Source organism: Balaenoptera ricei, chromosome 10, assembly GCF_028023285.1.
Source record: "Balaenoptera ricei isolate mBalRic1 chromosome 10, mBalRic1.hap2, whole genome shotgun sequence".
NCBI classification, from domain to species: domain Eukaryota; kingdom Metazoa; phylum Chordata; class Mammalia; order Artiodactyla; family Balaenopteridae; genus Balaenoptera; species Balaenoptera ricei.
In genome coordinates this window covers 15,098,150-15,118,727 of record NC_082648.1, presented here as the reverse complement: position 1 = coordinate 15,118,727, position 20,578 = coordinate 15,098,150, and the positions used below count along the sequence as shown (strand labels likewise).

The 20,578-nt window shown below is 37.0% G+C and overlaps 1 protein-coding gene across 3 annotated transcripts in view; it reads right to left on the bottom strand.

Moving 5' to 3' along the window:
• The window catches only part of PIK3C2G (phosphatidylinositol-4-phosphate 3-kinase catalytic subunit type 2 gamma), a 358,923-nt gene that overhangs the window by 218,077 nt on the left and 120,268 nt on the right, over positions 1-20,578 (bottom strand). For all 3 annotated transcript variants that reach the window (XM_059934511.1, XM_059934512.1, XM_059934513.1), the window contains 2 exons: positions 15,301-15,394; positions 5,114-5,208 (listed from right to left, as the gene is read on the bottom strand). In XM_059934511.1, coding sequence (XP_059790494.1) covers positions 5,114-5,208; positions 15,301-15,394 — 189 coding nt within the window. The remainder of the gene's footprint in view (positions 1-5,113; positions 5,209-15,300; positions 15,395-20,578) is intronic.

Here is a 20,578-nt window from a genome sequence, read left to right as displayed (position 1 = left end):
TTTAGGCAAGGACCATTCTAGTCTATCCTTTTGTTTAAAATTAATTTTTATTGGAGTATAGTTGATTTACAATGTTGTGTTAGTTTCTGCTGTACAGCAAAGTGAATCAGTTATACATATACATATATCCACTCTTCTTTAGATTCTATTCCCATATCCTTAATAGTTCAACAATGTCTAACGTCTCAACATTTGTCACATAAATGAACAAATGATAAACTAATTCATCATAAGCATTATGTTCTGAATATATATACTTTTTACATGAGAAGAGAAATTCTGGGAGGGAACAACATTAACCTAAAGGAGTGACTTGCTAATGAGAGAATTTCAGGCACTGGGGAGACATATTTAGGAGAGGGGGTGAGGGGAACATAGGACTTCAAATCACATGATGCAAAATTTCCACATTATTTTGCTTTATTTAGAGTAGTCCCTGATTTCAGAAATTGCCCCAAAATTCTAGATAAGTTTAGATTGTTGAGAAAATGAATGGGCAGATTTCGCATCATCTCAATTTTATGCATAGTATATTACAGCTCACGTAGTCCTTTAATACCATGGGCCACCTCAGAAAGTCCTCGTGATCCCAGAGACACCACGGCCTTAATTCACTCCATGGTTCTCCCAACTGGTCCAGCAGACATTACATCAGCTTGTTTTTCAGGCCCTAATTCCCGACTCAGGTTAGTCCCTGACTTCTGCTCACATTCTCCCTCCAATCCAGTTTTGACTTCACTAGTGATATGCATTGCCTTGTACCTGATTGGGCTAATGTTCTGACATCGTTCTAGTCTTGCCAAATTTGTTTGGCATCAAGACGCACTGACTGCTCAAACAGCCCTCTTATGTCACAAGTCTGCATGTACCCAGTTGGGCAACTTTGTCCTATTCATTCATTCAGTAAAGATTTATTTAGTATTTGTCAAGTGCCAAGTACTGTCCTAGGTGCTTGGCTATATCAGTGAATAAAACAGAAAAAAATTGCTGCACTTAGAGAGTTTGCAAATGCGTGTTTCATCTCAGGTTATCCCCACACTTTGAAGGGAATGCTTTCAGAGTTCTGTAGGATAGGCCTTAAAAAACAATTTATACAGATTTCGATTCAAAATGGTTCTCTTGGAGCTCATTCAATTAAACTAGTATTAGGAGTATGAAAGACTGCAATATTGCTGTTCCATTTGTGACACATCCCTAGCCATACTGATGTTCCAGTTTTTAAAAAACACATATTTAAATTCTTTTTCTTCAATAAAGAAATGCTTATCTTAGGTAAGCTTCCCTAGAACAGACTATGAGACAGGAATTAAGGTGAATGTGATTTACTGAAGGAGTGCTCTTTAGGAAAAAACCTTTAAGGAAGTAAGAGAAGCATTGTAGGGGAGGGGAAGGAGTTAACCAGGAGGTCAGGTCAAATCTAGCTTTGATTCATCCCTGGGGAGGTTCTGGAATGTAAATTGTACCTTAAAGATTTCCCACTTCCCAGGCCAGGTAGCTATGTTAGCAGAGAACAACTCTCCAGAGAAGAGGCAGTTGTCAGTTGTCAGTCAATATTCACAGAAACTGCAAGATGGGTCCACCAGCCAGGTAAAGGGGATTTGGATAGAGCACTAACAGTGCCTTTGAGAATGCATTGAATTCCCAGCATGTGAAAATACTGACAGCCTTAAAGAAATTTCTATGGTTTCGTGATTTTAAGAACATTTTTTCCAGCACCTCTTGAGCTCCCGACATTGGTGTGATTAGTATGCTGATGAGTATGACATGACTGCATCGTTAGCCACTCTACGGACTAGGAGTGGAAGCAGACAGGGGAACAGAAGCGTTAAGGTCGTGTGACATGACATCGGCTGCGTCATGCAGAGTATACTCCGGGACACAACATGGGAGCAATACTCAACCAACCCTGGAGAGTGGCTGCGGAGAGGGTCAGGGAAAGTTTCCTGCATGATGTGACAGCAGAGCCAATCTAGTCAGAGCCCTTCATACAGTCCTTTCCTTGCTGTATATTTCCTGTGGCTGCCATAACAAATTAATACTAACTGATGTCTTAAACAATAGAAATTAATCTCACAGTTCTGGACACCAGAAGTTTGAAATCAAGATAGGCTGTACTCCCTTTCAAGGCTCTAGGGGAGAATCCTTCCTTGCCTCTTCCAGCTTCTGGTGACTCAGGACAATCCTTGGCTCTGGGCTTTATTGACTCCATCTCCACATGGCCTTTTCTGTTTGTGTGCATCTTCTCCTCTGTCTCTTATAAGCACACTTGTCATTGGATTTAGGACCCACCCTGATAATAAAGGATGATTTAATCTAAAGATTTTAAATTTAATTACATCTTCAAATACCCTTTTTCCGAATAAGGTCTTAGTTACAGGTTCCTGGAGTTAAGATGTAGGTATATCTTTTGGGGAGCCCCATTCAACGCAATATCTCACTATCAGCTAGTGACAGCTGTTTGTTTCTTATTCAAAACAGAAAGGGGCACTGAGTTTGAGTTTCTATAATTGTTATATGATGGGGGAGGGGCCTCCTAGTTGTGAACTCCAGATGCTACTGTACCCATTTACAGTCACCTTTTAGGGTGCAAATTGTGATTGAAAGCTTTTAAACCTTCCCAATCCAAAGCTTACTGTTAACTCCCGTTCCATGAAAAATAGGGGATACTCATCCTACATCACCCTTCCAACAGTAACTCCAAGTCAATTTCCCTTTTCAGGAAGGCTACCCACAGTGATGGCAAGTAGTCAAGATGGTTTCTGTGCAAGCCTGTTTATTCATAACTCAGTATCTGATGAGGCAACCTTCTGATCAGTGGCAGTGACAGGTGGAAGCAGTGGATGGGGGGAGAGCTATTTAGGAGGTATAGGATTATAGGGCTTGGTAAACAACTGGGCATATTCGTGAGAAACGGGGAAGATCCAGAAAAGCCTCCAAGACCTGAGTGAGCAGGGTAAGTTGTTGCGTTCAGTGTTGAAAATGCTGAATATGAGGAAGCAGGAGCTCACCCGAGTGGAAAAAAATCATTAAACTGATGTCTGATGGATCTCTACCTTTTTTTTTAAAATTACAGGGTATTGCCTTTTGTTGTTGTTGTTTTGTTTTTTAAGGAAAGATATATTGAGAATATTTTTAAGTGTATCATGCAGGGTCTGAGCTGCATCTTTAAAGTTTTAACTCAATACTCTACACACAAAAAATCAATATTCTACAAACAAATGTCCCCTAAATATGATGCTATGCACCAGCAGCTATTATTTTTTAACTCCAAGATATATTCTAAATATATGTAATGTTCTTTGATGCTTAGGATATTTTGCCTGATTCTTAATTTTTATTTAAGTTTTAAAAGAATGTGGGTATTTTAAAATTTCCCTCCAGGTTTTCCTTTTCCATATTTTCACAAATTAAGCACTCAGAAATAAGCAGTCCATTTATAACTTATATTCTTTTCTAGCCCTTCTTATTCATAACTTATATTCTTTCCTAGCCCTTCTAACTTACTCACTTTCTTAAATCAGTGAGAAGAGAAACGGGCTTTGTTATTGGTTTTTCTCTTTTTTATAAGGGTGAGAACTATACTTAGAAAGTCTTTCCTCCTAACTTCTTTGGAAACAGTGACATTATTGTATTTATTGTGAATCTGCAAGTATGACATTGATTGACAACTTTGCACTCATTGTTGTCTTTCAAATTACTCCACTTTTCACACCCTTTTAGCAGGTGAAGAACTTACTAAGGTGGCTCTAGAATTAGTATTATAACAATCAATGTATTAGGATAAGTCCTTAATATTTTATTCTATTTTTTTAAAATTATCTTTCTATATGCTTTTTTACTTTATATATTTTATATTATGTTTTGGTTCAAATATTTAAATCAAGATTGTTAGGTGGTCCTGTTATTTTTTTAATATACCTTCATTTGAATAAACATATGTTAAAAAAAGTGAAAAGTAAAAAAAATTGAAGTTTTAAGGGAAATAAACATTGGGGTTAGTGGAGTTCTAGCTTTATTATGACAGTGAAACACCAACAAGTGTATCCATTTAACTTCCCTTAGCACCAACGTAGCTGATCGAAAAATGGTAGGGAATAAGACTTAATTCAGAGCTGGATAAGAGAGTCTATTTAGTGAAAGGCCCACTGTTGGCCAATGTATCTGATGCTTAATTATACTGACATACTAGAGGAAAATGCCCTAGCATTTCTATTAGGAATTTGAAATGAAATTCAGCATCAAATCAAATATTAGTGCTTGACAATTCCTTGTATTTCTATTTTGCTATGAAATCCTTGAGTCATTTTCATGGGAAGAGTGATGTCAACATGAGTAATGTTTTTTGAAGCAGAAAAACATGATATTCAAAAATGATATTGACTTCCTTTTTTTCTTATTAAAGTTCTCCACTAGCAATTGAAGCCAATAAATGATGCTTGTTATACATACGTGAGGACAAAGGATAGATTCAATTTCATCCTTAGGTCACTGACATTTGTAATTGCTAAAATTTTTGTGTGGATTTACAATGTTATAATAAAAGTAGGGAGAACAGCATCCAAAGAATATCTTGTTCAGTAGGATCAGGAGCGGGTTATGATGGGAGGAATTCTGAGATCTCTTAAATAAGTCTGACTTCTCCATTAATAATATTCAAAATTTATGCTTTGGGAAAAGTTTAGTGCTGTAGGAATTTTTACCTTAAAGAGCACATATTGGTCTTTAGACCCCACTGTTTATAACTAATGTTGTACAGAAATTGCTTTTAAAGCATACATTCTTCCAAAACATACACAGTCTTATAACTAGATTTTATATTGAAATATTCAGCAAGTAGACGTGATCACACGTAGACCTTGTGATTTAAAGCTATAGGAAAGGTATCATCCAGATTTAAAATTCTGGTTGGTTTTAAAGAGCAGCAACGGTACGAAAGGAAGATTTTGAAGATGATGACAGTTAAATTATACTCATAGATAAAAATAACCTTGACAAAGACTCAAATTTGGCTGAATTTTAAGTGGAAGTTTGTATCAATTACAAGGGAAAGCTGCCCCACAGAGAAAAGTTGACAATAAAAGAAGGCATCCTAACCTATTTTGGTTAATCTTACCAGTAAAGACGATGGGCAATCTGGATGCTTTGCAGTGAGCGGTGTAACAGAAGTTGCACTAGAGGACTTTCAAGGTTCCATTCAAACTTGACAGCCTGAAATAAGAGATACAATTAGTTTCCTTTTTTTTTTTTCTCAGTAACAAAATTATAGCAGAATACAAAGGGACCTAAGAGTCTTGAGAAAGACAGGGAAAACAGCATCAACGTTTTAACAAAATGTTTATATTTGATAGCTTTATTAGCTGGTGTGTAACTAATAACAGAGCATACACACAACACACAATTGGGGGTGTGTAGTCTGCTTCCTTTCCTTATTTTTGCTTTAGTATCACAGGATAATAAATAGGAGCAGGCTGTTGGTGGAGTTCAACCATGCCTAGGAAGAGAATCTTGGCACAAAAAATAATATCATGGACAGTGTCTTGGACATAAAAATGGCATTATTAAGCAGTAGATGTTTCTCTTCTTTTGGAGATGAAATTAATACACACTCAAAGCCTTAACTGAAATCACCAACTGAGTATTAATCTGCAGGCTTTGAAGCTTTCCTTATAGGTTTCAAAGCTGACTGTTGCCACCATAATTCACCCATCCCCAAATCTCCCATGCTTTCATCTGCACTGGGAACAACTTACTAATGTTTTCTAGTATACCCAACCTGGTGGGAAACACAATCATCAATAGCAACCTTTGATCTCCTTAGGGACCTAATTCAGACCTCCACCCACATTCTATAGGGACTTTACCATAGGCAGTCAGTATCTGGGCCCTCATCATCTCAGGAATCTGAATAAGTTGTGAAAATGAAAGTCAGGTTTTCTTCCTATCTTTCTAAAAATGCTTATTCCTGCTTGAGAAGCAAAGCTTCTATGGTTTGTTGCCCAGTAAGCCATTTAAGTCTCTCACACACACACACACACACACAAACACACAGACACACACACACAGAGTTTAAGCCAGGTTTTATATCACAGTATAGACAGCAGAAAAAAGTGGGTACAACATTCATTTAACGCACACCTGAAGAAACACCTCAGTATGCTAACCATCCGCAAGGATGGGAACATTTATGAATTCCCAAAGTGTGAGAATGTCAAAGATGATTTCAGAAAATTTGCATAAACTTTCAATGTTGTCTGAATATATAAAGACCATAATGTGTGTTGTCTTAAACTGCAGTTGCGGGCTTCTTTAATTTACATGCTAATACTGGACTGACTAGACCACGGGTTGTGTTCATGCCCTTATAGTGAACATATCCTATGAGCATATGACCAGGAGAGATGTCTCAGAATTTACTTCTGTGCTTGTCTTTTAGCTTTCTTTTCAGATTTCCCTGTGGTTTCTTTCTGAACTCAGTAACTACTTATTGATCTTGAATTGCCGTCCTTGCTTCCAAACTCCCTGCTCACTCTGTCTACTGCTACAATTTCCACCTGCATCCTGCCTCACCATCTAGGAGGTAGGCAATATTTTTGGTGCATACTGCATTATTTTGAACTCTCTTCTTGAAACCTACCTGCATTGTTACGGCTCGTGGTTTGCAGTACCCCTGGGTCTGTGTCTTATTTGATTTCTAGCTATAAGCCATACCTTCTGTTTTCATTATGGTCTTAAAGTCCATTCTTATTGCTCTTTAATATAGCCTGTTTAATTCTAATAAAACAATGCATAACAAAAATTACATTATTCCAGAAAATAATCAGCAGGGTAGGATTTTTTTATGTCTTGGAAAGTTTTTTTTTTTTTTAACATCTTTATTGGAGTATAATTGCTTTAAAATGGTGTGTTAGTTTCTGCTTTATAACAAAGTGAATCAACTATACATATACATATATACCCATATCTCCTCCCTTTTGCTTCTCCCTCCCACCCTCCTTATCCCACGCCTCTAGGTGGTCACAGAGCACCGAGCTGATCTCCCTGTGCTATGCGGCTGATTCCCACTAGCTATCTATTTTATATTTGGTAGTATGCATAAGTCCATGTCACTCTCTCACTTCGCCCCAGCTTCCCCTTCCCCTTCCCCTGTCCTCAAGTCCATTCTCTATGTCTGCGTCTTCATTGCTGTCCTGCCACTAGGTTCATCAGACCCTTTTTTTTTTTTTTAGATTCCATATATATGTGTTAGTATATGGTACTTGTTTTTCTCTTTCTGACTTACTTCACTCTGTACAACAGACTCTAGGTCCATCCACCTCACTACAAATAACAATTTCGTTTCTTTTTATGGCTGAGAAATATTCCATTGTATATATGTGCCACATCTTCTTTATCCATTCATCTGTCAATTGACACTTAGGTTGCTTCCATGTCTTGGCTATTGTAAACAGAGCTGCAATGAACATTGTGGTACATGACTCTTTTTGAATTATGGTTTTCTCAGGGTATATGCCCAGTAGTGGGATTGCTGAGTCGTATGGTAGTTCTATTTTTAGTTTTTTAAGGAACCTCCATACTGTTCTCCATAGTGGCTGTATCAATTTACATTCCCACCAACAGTGAATAGGGTTCCCTTTTCTCCACACCCTCCCAGGCATTTATTGCTTGTAGATTTTTTGATGATGGCCATTCTGATTGGTGTGAGATGATACCTCATTGTATTTTTGATTTGCATTTCTCTAATGATTAGTGATGTTGAGCATTCTTTCATGTGTTAGTTGGCAATCTGTATGTCTTCTTTGGAGAAATGTCTGTTTGGGTCTTCTGCCCATTTTTGAATTGGGTTGTTTGTTTTCTTGATATTGAGCTGCATGAGCTGTTTGTAAATTTTGGAGATTAATCCTTTGTCAGTTGCTTCAATGCAAATGTTTTTTCCCATTCTGCGGGTTGTCTTTTCGTCTCATTTATGGTTTCCTTTGCTGTGCAAAAGCTTTTAAGTTTCATTAGGTCCCATTTATTTATTTTTGTTTTTATTTCCATTTCTCTAGGAGGTGGGTCAAAAAGATCTTGCTGTGATTTATGTCATAGAGTGTTCTGCCTATGTTTTCCTCTAAGAGTTTTATTGTGTCTGGCCTTACATTTAGGTCTTTAATCCATTTTGAGTTTATTTTTGTGTATGGTGTTAGGGAGTGTTCTAATTTCATTCTTTTACATGTAGCTGTCCAGTTTTCCCAGCACCACTTATTGAAGAGGCTGCCTTTTCTCCATTGTATATTCTTGCCTCCTTTATCAAAGGTAAGGTGACCACATGTATGTGGGTTTATCTCTGGGCTTTCTATCCTGTTCCATTGATCTATATTTCTGTTTTTCTGCTAGTACCATACTGTCTTGATTACTGTAGCTTTTTGTATAGCCTGAAGTCCGGGAGCATGATTCCTCCAGCTCCGTTTTTCTTTGACAAGACTGCTTTGGCTATTTGGGGTTTTTCGTGTTTCCATACAAATTGTGAAATTTTTTGTTCTAGTTATGTGAAAAATTCCATTGGTAGTTTGATAGGGATTGCATTGAATCTGTAGATTACTTTGGGTAGTAATTTTCACAATGTTGATTCTTCCAATCCAGGAACATGGTATATCTGTCCATCTCTTTGTATCATCTTTAATATCTTGCATCAGTCTTATAGTTTTCTGCATACAGGTCTTTTGTCTCCTCACGTAGGTTTATTCCTAGGTATTTTATTCTTTTTGTTGCAATGGTAAATGGGAGTGTTTCCTTAATTTCTCTTTCAGATTTTTCATCATTAGGGTACAGGAATGCAAGAGATTTCTGTGCATTAATTTTGTATCCTGCTACTTTACCAAATTCATTGATTAGCTCTAGGAGTTTTCTGGTAGAGTCTTTAGGACTCTCTGTGTATAGTATTATGTCATCTGCAAACAGTGAGAGTTTTACTTCTTTTCCAATTTGGATTCCTTTTATTTCTTTTTTTTCTCTGATTGCTGTGGCTAAAACTTCCAAAACTATGTTGAATGACAGTGGTGAGAGTGGACAACCTTGTCTTGCTCCTGATCTTAGTGGAAATGGTTTCAGTTTTTCACCATTGGGAATGATGTTGGCTGTGGGTTTGTCATATATGGCCTTTATTATGTTGAGGTAAGTTCCCTCTATGTTTACTTTCTGGAAGGCTTTGTCATAAATGGGTGTTGAATTTTGTCAAAAGCTTTTTCTTCATCTATTGAGATGATCATATGGTTTTTCTCCTTCAATTTGTTAATATGGTGTATCACATTGATTGATTTGCATATATTGAAGAATTCTTGCATTCCTGGGATAAACCCCACTTGATCATGGTGTGTGATGCTTTTAATGTGCTGTTGGATTCTGCTTGCTAGTATTTTGCTGAGGATTTTTGCATCTATGTTCATCAGTGATATTGGCCTGTAGTTTTCTTTCTCTGTGACATCGATGTCTGGTTTTGGTATCAGGGTGATGGTGGCCTTGCAGAATGAGTTTGGAAGTGTTCTTCCCTCTGCTATATTTTGGAAGAGTTTGAGAAGGATGAGTGTTAGCTCTTCTCTAAATGTTTGATAGAATTCACCTGTGAAGCCATCTGGTCCTGGGCTTTTGTTTGTTGGAAGATTTTTAATCACAGTCTCAATTTCAGTGCTTGTGATTGGTCTGTTTATATTTTCTGTTTCTTCCTGGCTCAGTCCCGGAAGGTTGTGCTTTTCTAAGAATTTGTCCATTAATTCCAGATTGTCCTTTTTATTGGCATATATTTGCTTGTAGTAATCTCTCATGATCCTTTGTATTTCTGCAGTGTCAGTTATTACATCTCCTTTTCATTTCTAATTCAGTTGATTTGAGTCTTCTCCCTTTTTTCTTGATGAGTCTGGCTATTGGTTTATCAATTTTGTTTATCTTCTCAAAGAACCAGCTTTTAGTTTTATTGATCTTTGCTACTGTTTTCTTCATTTCTTTTTCATTTCTTTCTGATCTGATCTTTATGATTTCTTTCCTTCTGCTAATTTCGGGGTTTTTTTCTTCTTCTTTCTGTAATTGCTTTAGGTGTAAGGTTAGATTGTTTATTTGAGATGTTTCTTGTTTCTTGAGGTATGATTGTATTGCTATAAACTTCCCTCTTAGAACTGCTTTTGCTGAATCCCATAGGTTTGGTGCTGTCGTGTTTTCATTGTCATTTGTTTCTGGGTATTTTCTGATTTCCCCTTAGGTTTCTTCACTGATCTCTTGGTTATTAAGTAGCGTATTGTTTAGCCTCCATGTGTTGGTATTTTTTATAGATTTTTTTCCTGTAATTGATATCTAGTCTCATAGTGTTGTGGTTGGAAAAGATACTTGATATGATTTCAATTTTCTTAAATTTACTAAGGCTTGATTTGTGACCCAAGATATGATCTATCCTGGAGAATGTTCCATGAGCACTTGAGAAGAAAGTGTATTCTGTTGTTTTGAGATGGAATGTCCTATAAATATCAATTAATTCCAACTTGTTAAATGTATCATTTAAAGCTTGTGTTTCCTTTTTTATGTTCATTTTGGATGATCTCTCCATTGGTGAAAGTCGGGTGTTAAAGTCCCCTACTTGTATTGTGTTACTGTCGATTTCCCCTTTTATGGCTGTTAGCATTTGACTTAGGTATTGAGGTGCTCCTACGTTGGGTGCATAAATATTTACAGTTGTTATATCTTTTTCTTGGATTGATCCTTTGATCAGTATGTAGAGTCCCTCTTTGTCTCTTGTAATAGTCTTTATTTTAAAGTCTATTTTGTCTGATATGAGAATTGCTATTCCAGCTTTCTTTTGATTTCCATTTTAATGGAATATCTTTTTCCATTACTCACTTTCAGTCTATTTGTGTCCCTAGGTCTGAAGTGTGTCTCTTGTAGACAGCATATATATGGGTCTTGTTTTTGTATCCATTCAGCCAGTCTGTGCCTTTTGGTTGGAGCATTTTATCCATTTATATTTAAGGTAATTATCGATATGTATTTTCCTATTACCATTTTTGTAATTGTTTTGGGTTTGTTATTGTAGGTCTTTTCCTTCTCTTGTGTTTCCTGCCTAGAGAAGTTCCTTTAGCATTTGTTGTAAAGCTAGTGTGGTGGTGTGAATTCTCTTAACTTTTGCTTGTCTGTAAAGGTTTTAATTTCTCCATCAAATCTGAAAGAGTTCTTTGCTGGGTAGAGCAATCTTTCTTGTAGGTTTTTCCCTTTCATCACTTTAAATATTTCCCGCCACTCCATTCTGGCTTGCAGAGTTTCTGCTGAAAGACCAGCTGTTAACCTTATGGGGATTCCCTTGTGTGTTATTTGTTGTTTTTCCCTTGCTGCTTTTAATATATATTTTTTGCATTTAATTTTTGATAATGTGATTAATATGTGTCTTGGCATGCTTCTCCTTGGATTTATCCTGCATGGGACTCTCTGCGCTTCCTGGACTTGATTAATTATTTCTTTTCCCATATTAGGGAAGTTTTCAACTATAATCTCTTCAAATATTTTCTCAGTCCCTTTCTTTTTCTCTTCTGCTTCTGGGACCCCTATACTTGGAACGTTCGTGTGTTTAATGTTGTTCCAGAAGTCCCTGAGACTGTCCTCAATTCTTTTCATTATTTTTTCTTTATTCTGCTCTGCAGCAGTTATTTCCACTATTTTATCTTCCCGGTCACTTACCTGTTCTTCTGCCTCAGCTATTATGCTATTGATTCCTTCTAGAGAATTTTTAATTTCATTTATTGTGTTGTTCATCATTGTTTGTTTTTCTCTTTAGTTCTTCTAGGTCCTTGTTAAATGTTTCTTGTATTTTCTCCATTCTATTTCCAAGATTTTGGATCATCTTTACTATCATTATTCTGAATTCTTTTTCAGATAGACTGCCTATTTTCTCTTCATTTGTTTGGTCTGGAGGGTTTTTACCTTGCTCCTTCATCTGCTGTTTGTTTCTCTATCTTGTCATTGTGCTTAACCTACTGTGTTTGGGGTGTCCTTTTCACAGGCTGCAGGTTTGTAGTTCTCCTTGTTTTGATGTCTGCCCCCAGTGGCTAAGGTTTCCTGGTGGAGGGGACTAGTGCCTGTGTTCTGGTGGATGAGGCTGGATCTTGTCTTTCTGGTGGGCAGAATTGCAGCCGGTGGTGTGTTTTGGGGTGTCTGTGACTGTATTCTGATTTTAGACAGCCTCTCTGCTAATGGGTGGGGTTGTGTTCTTGTCTTGCTAGTTTTTTGGTATAGGTTTTCCAGCACTGTAGTTTGCTGGTCATTGAGTGGAGCTGGGTCTTGGCGTTGAGATGGAAATCTCTGGGAGAGCTTTCACGATTTGATATTATGTGGAGCCGGGAGGTCTCTGGTGGACCAATGTACTGAACTCTGCTCCCCCACCTCAGAGGTACATGGCTGACAGCCAGCTGGAGCATCAAGACCTTGTCAGCCACACGGCTCAGAAGAAAGGGGAGAAAGAAAGAAAGAAAAATAAAATAAAATAAATTTATTAACATACCAATTAAAAAATAATTTTTAAAAATTAAAAAATTGTAAAGTAATTAAAAAAAAAAAAAAGGACAGACAGAACCCTAGGACAAATGGTAAAAGCAAAGCTATAGAGACAAAATCACCCAAAGTAGCATACACATACACACTCTCAAAAAGAGAATAAAGAAGAAAATATATATATTGTTGTTGCCTTAGTCCACCACCTCAATTTTGGGATGATGTCTTGTCTATCCAGATATTCCAGAGACGCAGGGTACATCAAGTTGATTATGGAGATTTAATCTGCTGCTCCTAAGGCTGCTGGGAGAGATTTCCCTTTCTCTTCTTTGCTCGCACAGCTCCTGGGGTTCAGCTTTGGATTTAGCCCCGCTTCTGTGTGTAGGTCGCCTGAGGGCATCTGTTCTTTGCTCAGACAGGACGGGGTTAAAGGAGCAGCTCATTCAGGGGCTCTGGCTCACTCAGGCCCGGGCGAGGGAGGGGTATGGAATGCGGGGCGAGCCTGCTGGCGGCAGAGGCCAGCGTGACGTTGCACCAGCCTGAGGCGCTGTGTGTTCTCCAGGGGAAGTTGTCCCTGGATCACGGGACCCTGGCAGTGGCGGGCTGCACAGGCTCCCAGGAGGGGAGGTGTGGAGAGTGACCTGTGCTCGCACACAGGCTTCTTGGTGGCTGCAGCAGCAGCCTTAGCGTCTCATGCCCGTCTCTGGGGTCTGCGCTGATAGCCGCGGCTTGCGCCTGTCTCTGGAGCTCGTTTAGGGGGTGCTCTGAATCTCCTCTCCTCATGTACCCCGAAACAATGGTCTCTTGTCTCTTCAGTAGCTCCAGACTTTTTCCCGGACTCCCTCCCGGCTAGCCGTGGTGCACTGGCCGCCTTCAGGCTGTGTTCACACAGCCAACCCCAGTCCTCTTCCTGGGATCCGACCTCCGAAGCCCGAGCCTCAGCTCCCAGCCCCCGCCCGCCCCAGCAGGGGAGCAGACAAGCCTCTCGGGCTGGTGAGTGCTGGTCGGCACCATTCCTCTGTGCAGGAATCTCTCCGCTTTGCCCTCCGCACCCCTGTTGCTGCGCTTTCCTCCGTGGCTCCGAAGCTTCCCCCCTGCCACACCCTGTCTCTGCCAGTGAAGGGGCTTCCTAGTGTGTGGAATCTTTTCCTCCTTCACAGCTCCCTTCCATAGGCGCAGGTCCCATCCATATTCTTTTGTCTCTGTTTTTCTTTTTTCTTTTGCCCTACTCAGTTTCTTGCCTTTTGGGAAGTCTGACATCTTCTGCCAGCATTCAGTAGGTGTTCTGTAGGAGTTGTTCCACATGTAGACGTATTTCTGATGTATTTGTGGGGAGGAAGGTGATCTCTACGTCTTACTCTTCCGCCTTCTTGAAGGTCTCTCATGCTTGGAAAGTTTTAAAGTCAGGGTGGAGCACTGAAGTGTAAGGGCAAACCCCACAATGAATGTTTTGAAAATTCTTCCCAACTTTCATTTATTTTCCAGTCACATTATAGATTTTTTTTCCCATCTCACATGAGTTTATAATCATCATTTTTAATTAGGGAATAGTTGCAACATTACTTATCTTTACCTCTGTGTATTTGCTATGTTGGATCCTGTGTGCACCTTGTCTACGAATTTGCATTTACAGGCATATGGCTCTCAGCGACATTCCTGGGGCCAAGTGTTATTGATTCAGATTGGGATTTTTATATAAACTTTTGTAAAAACTTACTTTTTTGAGTTGGGTTAGATATAGCAGGTTGCCCATATTCATGAGGCATGAGATGAATAGTGTTCCTGCAAGTTGCATTAATCTTCATTTTCACTACACTATCCTGGCAAGCCTAGGGAAGTCACAACTGTAAGGAGTGGTAGAAGCAACTGTATGGTACATATATTTCTAAACCAGCTCTCTCTTTAGAAGGCCTTTAGAGAAGTGCATATTCTGTTTGTAAAGTAACATGGTATTCAAGTCTATTCATAGAAGCTCCCCACTTCAGTCTTAGGGTCTCCTGTCTTAAATTCAAAACCTGAGGCACCTGGCATTTAAAATAGCTTGTAACTACAACCTGACATTTCAGGTAAGAAAATACCTGTGTTAAAAGCAAGACAAAAGAAGAACATAAAGACCACTATTTTAGACCTATTCAGCATTCAGTATACAGTTAACTTAGAAAAAAAATCATTGCTTATATTTTGGATATTCAATCATATATCAATACATGACCATTTGTGTAATTGTTTATATTTCAACATATTCAGACTAAATCAATCCTTGATCATATTTCTAGATAAATTTATATTATTTTCCAAAATTACTCCAATATTGTGATATTTGATGTCATAAAAGTGTACTATCTGGCAGCAGAATTTGGTTATTAGAAATTACTTTTATAAAATCTATAATTAATATTAGAATATGGGAAAAGCAAGAAAAATATTATGAGCAGATGCCTAGTAAATGACTATTTTCTACATAATATTTATTTGGTTAATTTTTTATTGTTTTATATATACAGTTGGATACAAATATTTTATCACAAGCATTTCTATTTTTTTCTAATTAATAAGTGAAGTCGTTTTCTAAAAATTTTCCCTTTTGGTGTTTATATACCTTTTTTGTAACTGTAACCAATTTTGGCTAGAGAATGTCTGTGGTACCCATATTGACATATGATCTATAATTCTTTAGCCCCCTGGCTGGCCAAATTGCAATTATCACTTTTATGTAGTCTATTGTTGATTCACTGGGAACTGTTTTAGAGAATTATTGGTTAAAATCCTGGAATTCCTTGGCAACTCTGCTGTTCTTACCTGAACTAGCTGTGGGAGATATTCCAGTAGTTCATCATTCAAGAGGTTGTCTAACTGTTGAACTGCCACTTTACGAATTTCTTGATCTGGAAAACTAATACAAAGTAAATATATCTACTAAGCTGTTAACAGTATAAAATAATGCATGAGAAATATCAAGAAAACAGAGAATTAATTTCAGCCCCAATGCATTAGATAAAATAATAATCTCACAATCAATTAAGATGTTCATTAGCACCAAATAATCATTCTTTTTTCATATTCTGTACTCTCCTATGAACTGCAGTACAAAGTTGTTTTGACTTTCAGATCCCTGCCAGCTTTCCTGCCTATAAAATGTGGATTATAGAATATAAAAGATATTTTCTAAAATATATGAAAATCTTTGCTTATTATTTAGCCATGTATTTATGAAAACCAGAAATCTAAAGTATCTTACAATAAATAAGCACAAATAACTTAATACAGCTAAATCTTACTAGACGGTTAAGTTCTTGAGGGTAACTATGCCTTACTCATTTTTGGACTGCAAATGCCTGTTGTCAGATTTAGCACCAATTAGACATAATAAAAGTTTGTTACTGAACTAAATTTAGTTAGCATTTGAAACCCTGTAGTCGCTCTTCATATTGGCAGGTTTCTCATCTGTGGGTACATAGGGTTGGCTGTACTACACCATTTTATATAAGGGACTTAAGCTTCTGCATTTTGGCATCCGCAGGGGTCCTGGAACTAATCTCCTGAGGATACTGAGGGACGACTGTGCTCCTCTGATGGGCTCCTCCGACTGCCATTCTCTTGCTCCATCAGTAGAATTAGATTCAATTATCTCTACCTCCTGGGAAGTGCCTAGATATAACTTTGACACTATACTTAGATGTAGATTAGTAGATATAACAAGGGTATTGATAAGAGCAATTAATTTTAAACAAGTCTTAAAAAATTAGTATGTATAATTTAAAACTTGAAGGAAACTTTTTATAGTAATTCACTTAAAAACAAAGACATGAATGAACAAAACCCCCAAATCCTTTTGTATGGGAACAAACAAAATGCTTTTCAACCAGTCAGGTGAGAGCTCTAAAGACTGGCTCTCAATACTGTGGAGGTCAGAAAACTTTAAAGTCTCCAATGCCCAGTCTCTTTTCAACATGTCAGGTTACTGAAGGGTGAAATGAATACTATGCAGCTACAGTGTAAAGGAAAAAATGGCATTACTCAGTATCTCCCAACTGTCCTTGATAGCAGTTTGAAATGCACTTCTTAAACAGGTTACATATTTTTTCTTCATTTAAACTGAGCATTTTAATTGCAACAAGAATTTCACTTCCAAGGTTAGTCATCCAAAACCCTTATTTCTGACCTGCAAATACTTTCCCAGTAATTTTCTCCCTATGAACATTCTAGCAATAAGACCTAGTGAGAATGTAGTCCAGGCACATCTCAAGAAGTACCGCTAAGGTCAGAAGATCTTAGCATAGCATCAAGCACAGATGGAGAGTAGAAATGGTGTAATAAAAATGCAAAGCTGGAAGAAGGTCAGCTTGTTTTAGCACACTAAGACTTTATTTTCTCCTAACGAAATGTGATTGACTAATTTATTATTCTCAATTACTAAACCATTTGTCTGTGGCTTGTAGATGCAAGGTCAGTTTGAGGACAGTTTGAAGTCTTAGAGGGAATAGTTAGTTGGTATATTTTGTTGCCTCAGCGATGACTTAGGTCCGATACTAGTCATCCATGCTTTCCTGTGTGCCTGTTTTATCTTATTGATGTGAATGACAACAAAGAAGGAAAAACAGAAAACAAACATCACAACAAAACAAAAACCTTTGGTGAACACTATACTGGTAATTATGTACTTACTTCCAAACACTAGAAGGTAAACACTCTGAAAGCAGAAAAATTTTGCCTGTTTCATTCATGTATGTGTCCCCATTGCCTCTAGATTGGTGGACACTCTCCACATATTTGAGAAATGTCTAAACTGAATTAATTATCATTCCACCTAAAACATCTCTACTATCAGACTTCTGTCTTGCAGTCTGTGATATCACCTTTCTCCAGTCATGCAGGCCTGAAATTTTAATGGTTATATTTTCTCCCTCTTTGCCCTCTTCATTTAATTCTTACCCCTTTCCATCTGGTGAAATTCTATTCATCCTTGAAGTCAAAGCTCAAGCATCAATTTACCGGTGAAGCTGTCTTTCTAGCCCAGCCACTTTCTAGCCCCCTGTTGAGTTCATCACACCCTTCTTTATGGGATTCTATACGCATGGTTGAGGATAGGCTCAATCATTTATATCCCTAGTCCAAGCATAACTGAATATATTTGTGGAATTCCTAGTAGTCTCTTATCTTTATATCTCATCAGTTGCCAAGTTCTGTTGATTTTTCTATCCCAATGGCTCTAGCATCTACACTTGTTTCAATTTCTTCTGCAACTGTCTATGCTAGGCCATAATTATCTGATGCTGGTATTAGCATTTTTCATAGCAATACCTTATAAAATTTCCTGAATTATTTTGTAAGTTCATTTCTCATAAACCATTAAATGGTTTTCTATTTTCAAAGGACCTCTCAGGCCCGTACTATTCATTTAGATATTCAAGGCTGGCTGAACACTCCAGATTTTTCTACTACTGTAATACTGAATAAACTGCTCTGGCTTATTGTATGTTATTTTTATTTTGAAAATGCTATGCTCATTCTCACCTTTGTGAGCACTGTAACCTCTGCTTGGAACACGCTCCCTTCTCTTCTTAAAGTTTTAGTCCTCCTTCAAAATGTGGATCAAATCCCCTTGAAGGCCACTACGCCAATCTTTAGTAATCACTTCTCTGAACTCCAAGGGCCTTGAGTGGTTAAATCCACTGGGCAATTAGGATATGCTAGTGTGTATTAGGATTTATCATTTTATATATATGTATCTTCATTCCGCAGCTAGTGAATATATAAACTGAAGATAAAGATTGTTCTATCTTCTTTTTTTTATTTCTAGAATTTAGCACCATGCTCCATACATGTTGAGTGATTAATAAAAATGCATTGGCCATGAAGATAAAAATGAAGAAAATCATACTATGGAGCCCATCTTATTTCTTGTGCTCTGAGATAATTTACATTGGTAGCAATAGGCTTAATTCCACAAACACCACTCATACAAATTCCAGATTTTTTTTTTCCTCTCAGTCAAACAGTAAGAGAAAAACAAATCTGAAGGTAATGGAAAAGAAGGGTTTATTATCTTTTTTTCCAGGCTCCTCAGGAACAGGAGAACAAAAAACTAGTAATATCTGTATAGTATAGTCCAAAAGGAAAATTATGTATCGTATTAACATGTGCAAATGCTGGGAAGAATGTTTTTGCACCTTCATAGAAAGGAATGTCTCTTTTTATTCATTACTGCTATGTGAAGTTCAGGAAGAAATTGGAAGAGAAATTGCCTAGAAATGAACCACAAGACATCTTGAGATGTGACTAAGGCCTAACGACATTAAAACATATCCAAATATAACTTGAATTTGACTATTTTAGGAAGAGTTGGCCACATTAAAAGAGATGCTGGCAGTGTTGGTGAAGTTCCTGGGAAATGGGCTCTTTCATATATTGCTGGCAATATATGGGAACATGTATTTGAAAAGAATCTTTAAAATGTGCTTACTCCTGGACATAGCAATTCTACTTCGGGAATTTTTCCTAAGAAAATAATCAAAGGTGTGTGTGAGGATATATGTATGCAAATAAAATTGGAAATAATACAAATATCTAAAAATAAGCAGTTAAGTTAAATGTGCTATGACCATATGATAAAATACATGCTGTCATTAAAATATTAAAATAATATTTAATAATATGAGAATATTATGAAAAAATTGTGCAATTTGTGCAGTATAATACCATTTAGAAAAATGTGTGCATTTTTCCATATGCTTAACAAAAAAGATGGAAAAGGAAGGATCAAAATATGAATACAAAATTTCTGGATGGAAATGTCATGGATGACTTTAGTTTTCTTTTTTATGCTTAGTTTTTCAAGTTTTCTACATGAAAGTTCTATTGGTTACTAAAAAAATAATAATTTTTAAAGTAAGTCTCATTCAATTAACTATGAAAATATATTAATAATTGCAAATATATTACACTACAAAAAAGATCCAAATCATATGTCCTTTTAAGAGTGCACATTGTTGAGTAAAAGAACAAGCCTCGTATCTTGTAGTTGATTGAGAATATTCTTTTAACATGATAGGCCCAAATAGGGATCTCTGACTCTGAAGAATTTATGCTTAATACCTTTTCAGGGCCATGAACTTACCCACAGATCAATGGACAAACATGTTCCACAAATCCTGGCATTTCTTTCCTGTGATGTTGTCTAAAACTATGTAAACATTCTTTGGGGATATAGTTGTTGGCATTTCATGCTCCTTGATGACGTTAGGGCTACCCATATTAGTTCTCTGACTGTGGTGTGATATTTACACACTGAAATGTCATATGTATCAGAAGAACTGCAACCTATTTTGAATTTTCCACAAGCCAGGTTGCTGTACTTTCCAATGACCTGATTTGCTTGAAAAATAAGTATAATTTTTGCTGATAATAAACCAGAGCCACTCTCTAGTGACCCTGTTAACCTTGGGATTACTAATTACTGTAGGCATGGACATAACACCTTGAGTCTCGGGAATAAACAAAAGTCTCATTAGAAGATTCATCAGGCTTATGTCAATTCGGTCCTTGTTTATATTTATAAGAAATTTCCTTATAATCAATAAGAAAATAGATAATCTAAAATGTAATAAATGGAGATCTACCTGTTTTGAGGTATTAAAAGGATACAAGATCAGTAAAATTCCATTACTTGTTGGGGAGGAGATTATGTAAGGTGAAACATATTTTCATTTATTATGAAATTTTAAAAAATTAGGTATAACAAGAGTCCAGTGAAATAATCACTTATTTAAGGTTATTCATAATTTTTTAAATGTCTATTTAAGTAACTTTATGCTATCTAATTTAGTTTCCCAAGCATCTCTGAATAGAGGAGCAAAAAACAATTATGGTCAAAAGCAAAAATATCAAGACTGGCTTACTATTCAGTTTTATATGAGTTTTGTGAGCAGTGATTCTATATATTCAGGGTTTAGTTGCTTCCGAATTGAGCTAACAATTGCATCTCTGGGATTTCTAAAAGGACAAGATACCATAGCTAAGGTAAATATAACTGGGTATGGTAATTGTTAAGGAATTACCTAAAAATAGCTTACTGTCC